We start from the raw sequence: 16,512 nt of genomic DNA on the forward strand, positions 1-16,512 counted from the left end.
CCCTTCTCTCTACCCACACATCATATTATCCTCCTCTGCGCCTACGCTCTTTCACCGGGCTTTTCCGTTTTTCCTTCTCTTTTCACTTCTCCCTTCACTTCGTTCCTTTAATCGTGCTGGCACATTCCGACTTAGTCTCTGCGAGACAAGATGCTTTCTTTCACGGATATTGTAATCGGCTCGGCCTTCCTAGCCGTTGCCCATGGCCACGCTGCCATTCTCGGTGCTCAGGGAGACGCCGGCTCACCTGCTAGTGTCGGGTTCCTGGGTATGTTTTGCGCAAAAGGGGAACGAGCGGGAAGAGGATATCACGATCTTTGATACTAACCCTAATATTCAGTCGACCCAAACATTGCCCGTAACTGCACGACGATCAACCCCTGCCAGCAGGACGCCACGATCATTCGTGATGCCGAGATCAACAACAACGTCGTCAACGAGTGCGGACGCACCGAGATTGCTGGCAACATCGACATTGGCGAGAATACCGAAAACGCCCTGGCAGCGAACCAGGTCACGCAGGTTAAGGCGGGCGGCACGGTCACAGTCACTATCCACCAGGTCAACGCCGATGGTGCTGGTCCCTTCTCATGTGATTTGGATCAGACGAGCAACTCGCTCGCCGGCACCGGCCAGATTCCTCTCGAGGTCACCAACAACGTTCCCGGCACCAACGGCTTCTCCCAGGCAAAGGCTCAGCAGTTCAACGTCACTGTCAAGATGCCCGCTGACATGAAGTGCACTGGAGGTTAGTTGAACACGCCGAATCGCCAACTTGATATCAAAACTAATATGACTTTCACAGCCTCTACCGGAAATGTCTGCACTGTCCGCTGCCGTAACAACGCCGTCGCCGGACCATTCGGTGGCTGCTTCCCCGTCCAGCAGACCGATGTCACTCCTACTCAGAACACTCCCCAGAACATTCAGACCGCCGCCAAGTTGAAGGGTGTTCTCTCGCAGGTTCAGCAGGATATTCAGGACTTCCCCGCCGCCGCTGCCGCCAACCAAAAGGACGGAACCCCCGAACAGCTGGCCGCCACTGACGCCGCCAATAAGGTCTTGGGCGCTCCCCCCGTCACCGTCAAGGAGTTCCCCGTCGAGAACACCGGCCCCAGCCAGACCGGAGGCAACACCGCTGCTGCTCCCCCTGCCGCTGACCCCAACGCCGGCAACGCCAACGCTGGCAACGGTAACGCTGGCAACGGTAACGCAAACACTGGAAACAACGGCGGTAACGCCGGCAATGCCGGAAACGCCGGCGGCAACGGACGTGCACGCGGCAAGGGCCGGGCTGGCAAGCGTGGCAGAGCCGCCAAGCGTGAGGAGAGCGGATCCCTTCGATGGGCCAAGCGCTACGTCGTGCCCGGTGCCGACTTCCAGCCTGAGGTCATGCCATGAAGAGGATCTTCTTAGAATTGAGAGAAGTTTCAGCTTCTTTGCTAGCTGACGGTAGACGAACGCTCTGAGCCAATTCTTTCCCTTTTTTCACGTGGTAATCGTCAAAAAGATTGTGGTTTTCCCTCCTAATTCAAAGTCTCTACAAGTACAATCCTCTTTGTTGAGTGAGCGCACAGAGACACACAAAACCGCGGCGAACTCAAATCTTGGGAAGAAGGGCGAAAGCAGCAAACTTTACTTTGCTTTGCTTTGCGGAGACCTGGAGAGCGGTTGCGAGTCTTTTTTCTTACACCCAATACATCTTTTTTTACTCTTTACTTGTGTGTACACATTATAAAAAAAATTCATAGCCATGATTTGATGTCAAATCGTCTGCTGTGCTCCGTTGCAATAATCTGATGGTGACAACTGAATAACACTAACATGATGGTGAAAGGGGACTTTACAGCAAACCGCCGAAGCCCAGCCAAATCCGGCAATGACGACGAATCCGAGACGCTCGCATAGAGGCAGAATTTCCTCTTTCCGCGTTCACTCGGGTGTTTTTGCCAGTATGCAGTAGGCCGGGGCATGCAGCCGAGCTGTGCATCCCAAAAAAGACTTGACTTTGCGTTCCTGAAACCGACGCGGTGGAGTTCCAAGAGTCTTTTTTTCCCTTCGCCCGGTGTTAAACAAACCATAGCCCGTTATTTCCCTGCTGTGCCTCCCACCCCATCAACCACGCCGTGTTCGAAGAGTCCCGTGCTGAAACGCACAGATGCTACGGATAGTCAGCGATGCAGGGCCGGCCGGATAAGACCAGGCGGCATGGTCGTACGATTGAGGAGACATGCAGTTTCTCAGTCGGGAATGCGAGGCGGCGAGTTCAATGCTACAAGCATGTGGCAATCCCGCCGGTGCTGATACAAGCAAGGCAGGTCAGAAGGAACAAAGCGTTCAGTGTTCACTTACTTCCGGTTTCCTGTTATTTCCCTTTTTGCAGAGTGATAGGAAAGAATGCCAGACAATTGGTCCGCCACAAGAGATGTTCCAAAGTGCGATGTAGGTATCCGCAATGTTTCGACCGGGGAGTTCAAGGCACGGAAAAGCGTGCGGCATCATATTGCATAATACCATGAATTCTAAGAACCCCTCTTAACAAACGATAACCCATGACTGTGTGTTGGTTTGGGTGTCGTTCTTGGCAGTGTATATAATCAGACTTTCCCTCCACAAGTGATTGATCTACGTGTGTATGCCAATGATTCCACTTATGTGATCCGAGGGGCAGCGCTGCTTCTGCGACGTTTCTGCTAGGTTTGACTATTGCAATATGCTAAGCCTTACAAGCGGGTTTAGATCTCTTGGCTTCAGCGATGAGTCTGGACATTATCCTCAGGACCTGCGTTCGCTCGCGGGGGAAAGCATGGAGATCCCCCTCAGTGAGTCCGGTTCAGTGGACACTGGGAGGGACTGCCAAACCTCGATTAACCTCGGAAGCTTAGTTATCACTACCTTTTGAATTTCGTTACCGTCTTTAGTTGCATTGAAAGTTTCCGTGTCAAGTGTGTTGAATGGACTAGTCCGTCTGCATTTGATACAGAGTTTGTTGGTACCTTGCATATGATTGAGAGTCAATAATGAATGATCTGAATGCATCCTTCCACATGATTGATATTCACACCTACTATGAATTGCAGAACTGCGAGTCCCTGAGAAGATCACGCAGATTTTTGTCGCTCTCGCATCGCGAGAATCGTCTCGTTGCTGAATCCCATCAATGCAGCACCAAAAACTTGGTTGATGGTCGGTGATCGCTCGGCGTCTGTTCTCTCAGTCATCGTTTCAACCGTTTCGACGACAGACTGGGGAAACCTAACAATTGCAAAACTCTGTCCTTTCGTCTGCTCATCTAGTCCAATCGGTAGTTCATCGAGAAAGGATACACAGTAGATCCCGGTGAGATGAGAGAGTCAGTCACGACTGCACTGCACACCGACCTTTCTTGCTTGTTTGATTTGCTGAGCATGATTGTCCGTTCTGTTTCTGAACGTCAACCTTGACCTATTGGGCTTGCACCATTATAGTGGCTGGTGCAATCAAGAGTCGGGGGTTTTCTCTGACGAAACAAACGGCCGATCTTAAAGTTGACTTTCAACACGCAGCCTGACAAGAAACTGACAAAGAGGGATGTTTGGTCGGCCAGACTTGCTCTCATGACGGGTCTCTCTTCAGCTTGCGCTCGCCCCCCAAGTCTGAGTTTGGATCAGGATATAAAGTCTCGAGCCTCAACCTTCATCGCGGGGTTCGCGATTCTGGCAAGTCTTATCTTCCTACCTGATAAGCTCAGAATGTTGCTGATGTCATACTTTGTGGAAGAGGCTTAGATTACCACACTCATATTCCCGTGGACTTCGCACCGCCCAACTTTTTGAACAGTCTATTTCGGATAAGCTTCATCTCCTCACTGAATCATAGTTCCAACGGCGCGGTAGCATCCGTGACCTAGAGTTGCTGCTAATTCTCCACCCGAGTTGCCGGCTCGACGGTCAGATAGTGTGGGACGAAGTTTAATGGTTCTCGCTATTCACCCATGTTTAAGCCAAAGGCGCTCCACCGTGCGGCTTGATATTCCGTTAGTGTATGGTTCAAGATCTGTTTTCTTTGGACGATGCAATATCCATGCCAAAATGGGAGTACACCTGAATGACTTTCCATTTCGGCTCCGAGATCTTAAGCCGTTGGTAAATGGAGACCGAGCGTACCATCTCCGAGCCATTTCCTGTCTCGGATGGCAACGCGAACATTGGCCTTCTCTCATGGCCAAGACGAGGCCAAGCCGTCAGATACGGAGCCTCAAAGCTTCGGCTTCCACACCGGAGGCGCGCTAGAGGCGGGTAAAGGTGATTGAGGCTGATCATTTACAATCCAAGAGTGCGGTACGATACCCTCCGTAACAGGCATCAACAAAATTAGCGCTCCAAGGATTTCTGCATGCATTCGATTCCCGGGGCCCGAAATTTGGAGGAACCATGGTACTTTTGCACGAGATAGAGATTTAAGATATGGGAATCTAGAGTAGCATTAACTACGTAATGAAGCCTTATACCTCAACTAAGCAGCGCCATACTCGGGAGAAGACGAGGACCGTACTCGGCTGAGTGAATTCGATAGGTGGACTGTTCTTGACGGTCCGTCATTCCGCTCGATGCTCCGTGGGCCCACGGCCCCACTACCGGCAGTATGAAGCCGCAAAACAGGCATGTCCTGACTAGAAAAAGGGGGCCAAAAAGTAAATTAGACTAAGGGGGAAGATTGAGGGATGGGATAAAGAGAACTCAACTCTGTTTTCTCGTCAGACATAGTGATTCCTCAGGCGCAGCTGCAAGCATTACGGTCAAGGTCTGGTCGCATTTCGTTGCGGTTGAATCTGAAAGTGGTGAGCCAAGACCCAAGGGCATTGTCAACTTTGACCGGATGTCGGCGGTTCAGCACCCCACGTTGGTGACTGTGCACGATGGTGGACCGAGTTCCTATTGAGAGAGATTGAGGCAAATACTATTAATCGCAGAGCGGACGGAGCAAACTAGGACGCATTGCTGTTGAGCTGGGATTGAAAAATTTCTCCCCACGCCAGTTTGCCGAACAAGCAACTCTTCATCGATAACTTGCCACGCTTGCTAGTCTAACTGAGACTACCACTACGTCTGCCGCATATAAGTTGATTGTTGGGGTAAGTTGACGCCGTCACACCCGCGTCAGTAGCTTCGGTAATGCTCAATAAATGCCGTGTCCTCCGGTGCAAGCAGGGGCGGCGGATATTACTCGTCCAATCGCATGGAGACGCTTCTCCCAAACGGAGGGCGGTGGGAGATATTCCGCCCGGGTGCCCCTTGCATAGACCCCAACTTGGCTTTGCTTGACTTTGCGGAGAAGACCCACGATGTCACCTTACGACGGGTTGCGGCAAACATGTGCTGTGCTAACTCGCTCAACCGACTCCCTAACCCCGCGTCACCAGCCCTTTGGACCTTGTGGTAATTAATCAATGTGTTGCAGACGGCTGCCACGAAAGAACCAAGAGAGCCAAGTTGCGCCCCTCCCGGATCAAGCTTCGCCCAGCAGGCTTGGTCTGCCTTGGTCTATCTGAGTCTCCGTGTAATTGACTCTGGCCACGTTCGTCCAATCCCACCTGCCCTGAGGCCCTCAATACAGACTTAGGCAAGGCGGGAAGACATCCGATCTTGCCTATCCAGGCCCACTAGACAATCATCAACTCTCCAATGATCGATGCATCCCGGGTTACTGTTCCCAATTGATGCATCACGACTCACTCCGAGCCGCTCGCAGGAGCTCCCAAGCCCCTAGACGGAAATTAAGCAGTTTGGAAGGAAGTGGAAAGAGGAGGGGCTAAGCACAACCACATCATGATAGTTTAACCTTGAACGGGGAATCGAAACAGTATGTGAGAGTCTATATAATGTGTCCGAGGCCATCCGCACACTTTTGGCTTTCGTCTCCTCATCCCAAGCCACTCGCGACATTCTTTTCCGGCACTCCAATTCATTCTTTTATGTTCAGACCCGTCTGATCATCTTTACACACTCTTTTCTCTCATCCGTTCTTTATCGACTTGACGTCCGAAGATATCTCATCACCACCATGTTGACCAAGGTTTCTGCCCTCACGGCCCTCGTGGCCGCTGTTCGCGCGCAGCAGGTCTGCACGCTCAACGCGGAGACCAAGCCTGCGCTTACCTGGTCCAACTGCGCGGCCGGCGGCGCCTGCACCAAGGTCGACGGATCCGTCACCGTGGATGCCAACTGGCGCTGGACTCACAAGACCGACGGCAGCACCAACTGCTACACGGGCAACAAGTGGGACACCTCCATCTGCACCACCGGCGAGGACTGTGCCTCCAAGTGCTGCTTGGACGGAGCCGACTACTCCGGCACCTACGGCGCCACCACCAGCGGCGATGCCCTCAACCTCAAGTTTGTCCAGCAGGGCCCTTACAGCAAGAACATTGGTTCTCGCATGTTCCTCATGGACGGAACAGATAAGTACCAAATGTTCAAGCTCTTAGGCCAGGAGTTCACCTTTGACGTTGATGTCTCCAACCTTGGTGTAAGTGAAAGCCTCAACTTCGTCTGAAGAATGTGTAGAGAAGCAGCTTGACTAACAAGTCGATCATAGTGCGGTCTGAACGGCGCCTTGTACTTCGTCTCCATGGACGCTGATGGCGGCATGTCCAAGTTCCCTACCAACAAGGCTGGTGCCTCCCATGGAACCGGCTACTGCGACAGCCAGTGCCCCCGCGACCTCAAGTTCATCGACGGCAAGGCCAACGTCGAGGGCTGGGTGCCTTCCTCCAACGACGCCAACGCCGGCGTCGGAAACATGGGCTCGTGCTGCTCCGAGATGGACATCTGGGAGGCCAACTCCGTCTCCACCGCCTACACGCCTCACCCCTGCGAGACGGTCGGCCAGCTGAGCTGCAACGGCGACGCCTGCGGAGGCACCTACAGCTCTACCCGCTACGCCGGCCAGTGCGACCCCGACGGATGCGACTTCAACAGCTACCGCCAGGGCAACACCACCTTCTACGGTAAGGGCTCCCAGTTCGCCATCGACACCTCCAAGAAGATCACCGTCGTCACGCAGTTCGTCGAGACCGGCGGCGCCCTCACCGACATCAAGCGCTTCTACGTCCAGGACGGCAAGGTCTTTGCCAACTCCAAGTCCGACATCACCGGCGTCGAGGGCAACTCCATCACCACGGACTACTGCACCGCCCAGAAGAAGGCTTTCGGCGATGAGGACGTCTTTGCGCAGAAGGGCGGTCTTGCGCAGATGGGCAAGGCTCTCTCTGAGGGTATGGTTCTCGTCATGTCTGTCTGGGATGACCACCACTCCAACATGCTCTGGCTGGACTCCACCTACCCTACCAACGAGACCGGCCCCGGCACCGCTCGCGGCACTTGCGGCACCGACTCTGGCGTTCCCGCCGATGTCGAGTCCCAGGCCCCCAACTCGAACGTCATCTTCTCCAACATCAAGGTCGGCCCCATCGGCTCTACCTTCAACAGCGCCGGAACTGCTGTAAGTACCACTGCATAGATCTCTCTGATTGCTGTTGCTAATCATACGTGTGTTTCAGTAAGTTGTTGAGACTTGACATTCACGGCCGCCGTCACTTCTACCACAACTTCATCTCTCATGTGGTTTTGAAGTGAATGTTGGTCTATGTATCGAGATGAGCGTGGCATATATCCTTCTTTCGGTTGTACATGTTTTCTAGACATTTCAGTGTATATAAATTGGGCATGGGTCTGACCCTTGCAGACAAGTGCAAGAGAAATTGGCTTACAAAAGTCTTTAGCTAACCATTTTACTTGACATATGCTGCCAATTGCCTTGAATGTGGATGTCTGCCATGCTCTTACGTCGGCCAAACAATAGAAAAGATAATCCCATGACTTGAGTGAATCTCCTTTCTCCCGCCCAAAGGTCGGGACGTGGATATACCTTGAGCCTGTGCTGTAATTGTGCCATGAAGGCAAGATGAAAAAAATACATATAGCATCTCTCGGTACACTCACGGAGAAATGCCTAATAGATTTCGCTTACCCATTTGGCGCTTTTTTACAACTTTGGTGTTGTTAACCGTGTTTTCCATGCCTTGGGCTGGAACTAGGTTTCCTGCCCGATAACTAGCATTTCTCGACAGGACAATGAGTCATAGACCGAATGTGTGTACTCAACATCTTGTGTGTATGGTCTCGTGCCCACACAATCCGTTATGACAGGCTTATGATTTGGTCTAAGTTCCGTTGATGTTTGATGGAAAATTTCCCTTGCAGATATCATAGACTTGACTCCCTCTCAAACATGTCCCGTCGCTTTGCTCAGCGCAACCTGGCGAGAAATGAGTCGAATTGGTAGCGCATCATGACACAGGACACCACAGTGGATCTGCGGTCTCCAATGACTGATTCACAGGGCAAATCCCGCCGAGACGCTAACCCCAAACTGTGTCCGAGTCTCTGTTGCAGGCCATTTATAGATGCTGGGGAGCTCCCGCGACTTCGCAGGTGTTTCGAAACTTCGGTTTTTATAATCTCAAAACCTCATTCCGGCGCGGGGTCTCCGCATTTAAGAGCTTCAATAAGGACACATTCCAGCGACAGCCACTGCACACAGGAACTTCATCATGGCCGATAAAACAAAAGGAAGCGCTACGGCTCGTAAGCCAGTGTTCTTTTTGTAAGCTCAATACCTAACTAATTCTAAGAGCTGAGATGCCCAAAAAATAATTGCATACTGACTCGTCAGGGAACAGCGACATCGACAACTGTCTGTACTCTAGAAGTCAGTCGACCAATTCTTCCGCGCACCAGAATTCTGGGCAGCTCAAATGGACTCACTAGCGTTCTTCTTTAGGTCACAGAATCCACAACCTCATGGCAAAGCTTATCGAGCAGTATTTTGAGACACACTTATCACTGGGAGAGGAGGAAGCCTCCAGATTGACGAGAGAATACTACAAGACATACGGCCTGGCAATCGAAGGCTTAGTCCGCCATCATGAAATAGACCCATTGGACTTCAACGCAAAGGTGGATGACGCGTTGCCTCTCGACGACATCCTAAAGCCCGATGCAGACCTCCGAGCGCTGTTGGAGGATATCGACACTAACAAAGTCAAACTATCGGATTGGAAGTCTAATTCGACCGCGGCATACAGCCGACTGCGCAGGGGCCAATTGGGGGCCCTATTTACGATTATTATAGCCAGCCCAACCTACGGTTAGAACCTACTTTTTATACCTACTACGTAGATATTTATATAATTTAATTAATCTCTTCGTTAACTACGGTTCGAACTAACTACCCTATAATAAGGATACTAATACTAATTAGTAATTAAATTCTATTATTATAAATTAGTAAGGTATCTTATTATATAAAAGAGATGACCTCTTAATACCGCACGGGATAGGAGATTTATACTAATTAACTTTATAAAAATAAATAAAAAAAGAGGTAATTCTTAAATACTATATAGAATTAAGTAATCGTAGCCCTTTACTACTTACGAGAGGTCGACGTTTATTACATTAAACTACGTTAATTAATAAAACTACTTAAATAACTAGCCTTTTACTATCGCCCTGAGTAGCTTTTTTACTAAACGACTTTTCTATAACCGGCCCGTAATTAGAAATTAACTAGTTAAATTAATAAAAAGAAATGCTTACGTAACGACTACTTACTTAATTAATTAGTATAATAAACGAGCTTAATAATACGATATAAAAGAGCACTGCGCGATTAAAAAAAGGGATTTTTAAATATAAATATTCTTATTTAGTAATAAAAGTAACCTTATAAGAGTTATTAAACTAAGAGATTTATAGTATATAAAAAAGTTTATTATTATAAGGATTTTATAAATACGACCTTAAACCCGTAATTTAAACGACCTTTTTATAGCTCCCTTAACTACCCCCTAGGTATTATTTAAAAATATAATATAAGGGACGGTTTAATAAAAGAGGAGGGGATTTAGAGGTCCTAATAGTATTAAGTTAAGAGTATTATAGATCTTAGAAATTAATTTAAAAAGAAGGCGGCTATTTTAAAGTAGTCTTATAACCTCTTATTAGAGTTATTATTAACTTAAAAAAAGGCTAAAAAGACGAGGATTTAAAAAAAAAAAAAAAGAATCCTCTAGAGGGCCGCTAAAGGGCTTCTTTTTATACTAGCTCCCGGCGCAAAATTATTAATTTTAAAAAATTAACTAAGTAATAAAAAGGATCGTTAGTAAGCGATAATTACCTAACTATAAGTAAGTTACGAAAAAGACTACTTAAAAGATATAAACTAGGGTATTAAGAGGCTATAAAAAATAAAACCTTTAAAATATCTAACCCTATTATATATAAGTAATAAGTAGGTATTTTTAATAAGTCCTTGAAATATACGATTTTATAAAAAAAAGGGCTTAACTTCGTTAACCGTACTTAACGGCCTATACGGTTCTTAATAGCCTATATAGCTCCTCTATAAGCCGCCCGGCGTCTACTTTTAACTATTCTTATAGAATACTACCCTAAAAGAGGTAGGTTAGGGAAGGAAGCTATTTAGAGATTATAAAGAGCACGAGGCTTAGGAGGCTAGAAATATACGGGATAACGGAAATTAATAACTAATAAAGATCCTAAGACTAATTACTATATCTTTTTATAATAATATAAACGTCTACCGCTATTATTATTAAAAGGAACTACTAAAACCTACCCTTTTATACTAAACGAAAAAGAGGATCTTAGTAAGTATAATAGCTAGTAATCTAAAAAAGTAGTAGTAATTACTAAAAATAATAAAAATAAGAGTAGTAGCGAAATAGCGAGAGGAAGTAGGAATTTCCTAGACCTTAATAAATTCGTTAAGTAGCGAAAGTACGGATTTATTATAACTAGCGCGCGGATTAAATATATTCTTATTAAAATTAAATACGCTAGTAATTATTAATACGGGTATAAGTTAGAGCACGACCCTTAGCGAGTTAAAGTAAAAAAGGAGAGGACGAAACCCGATCCTAAATAGAATCCTAATCCTTTATAAATAAGTAAATATTAACCTGGATTATTAGGGGACGTAGATATATAAAATCGTAAATTAGCTTAATAGTAAGTAAATTAACGCGGTATTAATCTATTTAACTAAGGTTTATAAGAAAAAGGGGCTATAGGGGTAACCCCTATTTTATAAAATTATAAACGACCTTAGTTACTAGCTAGATAAATAGTTTATAAGCACAAGCTTAAGAATTATAAAAGTAGTTAATAAATTCTTTTATAAGCGAGGAGTATTACTAGCGTAATTATAATCGCGAGAGCTATATAAAATACTAATAATAATAATTATAGAAGAGGAATTCGTACTATAAAACTAGGCATAGGTTAATAGAGCGTATAATCGTTTTAATAAATTTAAAAAAAGGGTAAACGACCTAGATTTCCTCTTTATAATTACTAATAAAAATCTATCGTTATAAAAGGATATACCGGAGTAAAATATAGTACTAAAAGTATAATAATTAACAATTTTACTTATTTTAATCTATAACTCGTTATTATTATTAATACGAAATTCGGCGCTGATTAGTTAATAAAAAAGGAAATAAACGACTCGAAGTTATTAATAATACGTAGTAACGCAGAGATCGTATATAAATACTAAAAATCTAATAATAAATACGAGGCAATTTATAAACCTTAAAAAGATCTTCTTAAAAGAGAAATTATACTCTGGGGGGAAGTATAAGGTCTTATAAAAAACCCTAACGATATTTTATAATTATTATAAAAAAGTTAGAATTAGGGAATATTAGTATTATTTAGTAATTAATATCGTACTTATAAGTAAAGCCTCTAATTACGATTACGAAGCAGTACGTAATCTCGATTAAAACGACTTTTTTAGTATAATTAACGTAATCTAAAGCCGCTTTAAGACTTACGATAAGAACCTAGAGCTCCTATTTAAGCTATAAGTAATTTCTTTTATATCTATAGCTAAGATAATAGAAGGTAAATTATAAGTAGAGATCCTTAAAGAGCTTATTAATTAAATTAATAAGTTAGTAAAAACCTAGCTAAATAAGGGAATAAACGAGCGGAAAGTCGGATATCTTTATACTATAGTTTAGCGTATATTAAAAGTAAAAATAACCCTATACTAAGTACCCGAAAACTACGAGACGCTCTACTTAAAGCTAAGATCTAGCTTTAATATTAAAATAAAAATACTACGCTAAACTTATTTCTAAATATACGACGGCCCTTATTAATAATATTAGGTCGATTAAATATATAATAAAAAAAGAAAAGAGGCTAAATATAATAATCGCTAGTAAAAAGGCCCAGATTCGTTAAATAGGTAGAGATTTAACTTACGGGTAGAGTAATAAAAAAAGTAATACTATATTTATAAAAAGGATAGATATTAATTAAGTAATTACTCTAAGGAAGAGCGTACTAAATTATATAAATAATATAAAAAGTCGAGGGTAGTAAATAATAAAACTAGCCCTTATTAGTTTAACTAATTCCTTATTATATATAAAGGCAAATCCGGGGGTACGGAACTTAGTAATAGTAACTAAAGTAGTAGCTTAAAATATATACCCCCTATAAAAAATTCGGAAAATAAAGAAGATCTTACCCCTTATACTAATAAATTAGATTATAACGAAATCGACGATATTAACTACTCTTTTTTCGCCCCGTTAGCCTTTAGAAAATATACGAGGCTAAATAAATAGAAAGTAATAAAAGCTCTTAATAAGTAGGCTTTTATTTATAGATAATAAGGGAAGGTCCCTTAGATAACGGATACGGAAGTAGCTAAAAGAGCGAATTTAATAGGGCCAAAGCCCATTTTCTTAACGATTAAAGAAAAGACGCTATCTTTCTTAATATTTAAAAAAAAAGAATATAATACTAAGTAAATCTAGGGGTAGCTAGAGGGGTCCTTTTTATATTACTTAAATCCCTTAAATACTAAGCTTATATAAGTATTTTATATAAGTAAAAGGTACGGCCTAGACGATTTCTATAAGATTATCCTAAATACTAAGGTATTATAATAGTTAACTAGAGGAAAAGGGCAATTCTAAGCGCTATAAAAGATCGCACTAATAATACTTAATACGTTAATAGCAGGTATTACGAGGATTAGTTTTGGCCTAAGTAAAGAAATCGTTACCCTAAGTATAATAAAAATAGAAACGTACTTCGGAACGATAACTTTCTATATTTTACTTATTAATACCCTATTTCTCTTATATCTAAAAAATATAAATCGACTAAGTATTATATTTAATAATATAAGGAATAGAATCTCTAATAATAAGTACTTCGAAATAGTTAAATAACGATAAGGGTATATATTTATAAAGCTTATTAATAATACGAAGTTAATTAATTACTTAATAGAAAGTGAGCTTAGAAAACTATACTAGAGATTCGGGTACCCGTCGGTTACAAGGCTATATAACCTTTTAAAATAATTAAGTAATAATAATATCGAAATAGGGGCGCTAGAGTAGTTAATAAAAGTATACTATTAATACTAAATAAATACGCAGAGCCCACGCAGATTTAAGTTTAAATTGCGTAATAAGCTTAACTTTAACTAGGAAATCGTTATTAATATTTTCTATTTAAATAGTCGGCTAGTATTATATATAATTAACATAGCTATATCTTTCTAAGTAGGGTAATTCCTCCGGGATCTATAAGTAAAAATAGTATAGGTAGCTTTATAAAAAAGCTAGATTAATATATACTAGGGACCGCTAAACGGTATTAAAACTAACGCTAATACTAGCTTTAAGTTAGTAGAATTTAGGGATAATACGACGGCCTACGGTATATAGCTAAAAGTCATACCTATTAAAGCGCACTATAGTATTAAAAAAGTAAAAAGGGCACACTAATAATTAAAAAGGGCGTTTAAAATTATTAAAAAAGAAAATCCGGATTTTACTAACGACGAATACCTCTAGATAGTACTTAAATACTATAATAATACTATAGGGCCTAACGGACTTATACTAACGCTATTAATATTTAGAGTATATTTAAAAACGACCTTAGCCTTATTATTATCGCTAAGTATAAGCTAACGAGCCTAAGTAGTTAAAAAAATAATATAAGTACTATGCGAAATAAGTATAAAAAAGTAAATTAACGAGGTAATTATTACGCACAATAGGCCTAATATAGGGGATAATTTAAATATATTACTAAATTCGGATATACGAGTATAGCGCGAAATTACTTAATAATAAGCTAGGCTATATAAATTAATTTCCATTAACGAGCGCTCTTATATAGTTACGAGAGATTACGACTAGCTATTTAAAGTATTAATTATAATAGTTAGACCGTACTATATAAATCCTAACGAGGTAACTTTTAATTTATAAAAAAAAAAGAGCTAGGGGAAACTATATAACCCGTAGTAAAAGTATAAGAAATTATCCTTAATAAAATCGTTATAGTAGTACTAATAGACGATAAGGAAGAGGAAATTATTAAAAGGGTACTAATACTACCAGTAAGACGTCGTAGAAAACTACGATAATAAGCCCTAACGCGGCAATTTATTACTAGTAATAAGGTAATTAATACTTTTTATATAATAAAAGAGAAAGCCGATTTCGAGCTAGTAGTTAAACTACGTAAAGAAGGCGTAATTATAACTATTAAAAAGCCGTATAAAGGATTAGATTTTATTAAAGTAAATACTCTTCGTAATCGAGGGGTCTATCGATTTATCTTATATAACTTAAAAAAATATATAAACCTCTGCATATTTAAATTACGAATAGTTCGTAAGATTAAAAAGAAAGGAATACCCTAGCCGTATAAAAAGTCTAAATACGTAATTTAGGGGTACGGCGACGTTAAAAAAGCAACGCTACTTATATAATCGCTTATTATATAGCGCTATAGCTAACAATTAATAATAATATTAATAGTATTACTATAGAAAAAGGGATACGAGATTTAAAATTATAATATTACCTAGGCCTATACTTAATCGGCCATAGGGCTTATAAAGAAAATCCTAGCCTATTTACCGAAGGAAATAGCTAATAAGTACTTAAAAAGCACGATTATTAAAGTACTTAAGCTACTATATAGGCTCGTAGAATTAGGCACTTATTAATAAGCTACTTATTACGATTTTTATATTAATTAATTATTAATAATTATTTCTACGTATAACCCGTACTTATTAATTACGGAGCACGAAGGTAACTAATTTAGGATTGTTAAAATATAAACTAACGATATATTAGGCCTATTCGATATTAACTTTATAAAAAAAGAGGATAAGGAGCTTTAAAAAGCAGGCTTCGTAACGAAGCTAAAAGAGGTCTTTATAATAAATACCCCCCTAGTATTTAATAGCGGGATTTTTATAATTAAAAGGGAAACCGTCGTTTTTTAATAAAAGGGGTAAGGCGAGAAGATTAACTTTATTAATCTAAACATAATTAACGTTAAAAAATAATATAAAGCTAAGCTTATGCGAGGGGTATATATTATAAATATTTATTAACTTAAAGCGATTTTTAATTACGCTAGGGTAGCATAAGCTATAGATTTAATTAAATAAGACGTTAAAATATTTAATAAGTAGCTTAAGTAGTAGTAAATAAATCTTAATTAAGGTCTCGTCTATTACTTAATCGACTTTACGACTAATAAGCTCTACGTCTTCGTTAATAAGTTATTTATAAATAATAACGACTTTACTTTATAATTAGGGTATATTATTATCTTAGTTAACGAGAGTATAGGTAAGAGTAAATTTATTATATACGGTAATATAATCTACTACTCGTTAATTAAAAATAAGTAAGTAATAAGAAGTATATTAGCGTTAGAGGTTTATAATATAGTTAATAACGTTAACCTCTCTTACGTAATTTTAACGACGCTAAGGAAGATTACTAATCGAATTAGCCTTTTACTTATTCTAACGGTTATTTATATTAATTCCTACTCGCTATATAAATACCTTATTAAATTAAGAATAAAAAAAAAAAGAGGCTTATAATCGATATTATAGCCCTTAAGTAATCGTATAAAAGGCGCGAGATATTTAAAATCCGTTAAATTAATAATAAAAATAACCTCGTAAACGCTTTTATAAAAATAGTACTAAATAAGGGATTAGAGTAGTTTATAAGTAATAGAAAAGTTATTATATAAATAAAGGGATAAGTTATATAAAAAGAGTAAAGAAAAGGGGGAAAAGGAGACGATTTAATAAACGGGCCTAAGGTCGAATTATACTTCTAACCGTAGTAGTTAAATTAATAAAAAAAAGAGAAAATTAGTATTAAATTAGAAGTTTAATTTAACCGCAGTATATAGCTAACTACGCAGGGGCTAATTAGGGGCCTTATTTACGATTATTATAGCTAGCCTAACCTACGGTTAGAACTTACTTTTTATACTTACTACGCAAATATTTATATAGTTCAATTGATCTCTTCGTCAACTACGGTTCGAACTAACTACCCTGTAATAGGGATACTAACAC

At 41.2% G+C, this 16,512-nt stretch overlaps 2 protein-coding genes across 2 annotated transcripts; both read left to right on the top strand.

Annotated features, from left to right (window-relative positions):
- Window positions 1–150: 150 nt before the first annotated feature.
- On the top strand, window positions 151–1,401 carry CLUP02_00504 (uncharacterized protein; the record flags this gene model as incomplete). The annotated part of the gene is made up of 3 exons (XM_049279552.1): window positions 151–268; window positions 341–748; window positions 806–1,401. The coding sequence occupies 3 exons, from the start codon at window positions 151–153 to the stop codon at window positions 1,399–1,401; spliced, it is 1,122 nt and encodes a 373-aa protein (XP_049135509.1).
- Window positions 1,402–5,663: 4,262 nt separating this feature from the next.
- CLUP02_00505 (glycosyl hydrolase family 7) lies at window positions 5,664–9,194 on the top strand (the record flags this gene model as incomplete). Its single annotated transcript, XM_049279553.1, has 6 exons — window positions 5,664–5,681; window positions 5,815–6,507; window positions 6,577–7,482; window positions 8,571–8,646; window positions 8,716–8,751; window positions 8,824–9,194. The coding sequence occupies 6 exons, from the start codon at window positions 5,664–5,666 to the stop codon at window positions 9,192–9,194; spliced, it is 2,100 nt and encodes a 699-aa protein (XP_049135510.1).
- Window positions 9,195–16,512: the final 7,318 nt, after the last annotated feature.

The sequence above is a fragment of the Colletotrichum lupini genome, chromosome 1 (assembly GCF_023278565.1).
Source record: "Colletotrichum lupini chromosome 1, complete sequence".
NCBI lineage: Eukaryota > Fungi > Ascomycota > Sordariomycetes > Glomerellales > Glomerellaceae > Colletotrichum > Colletotrichum lupini.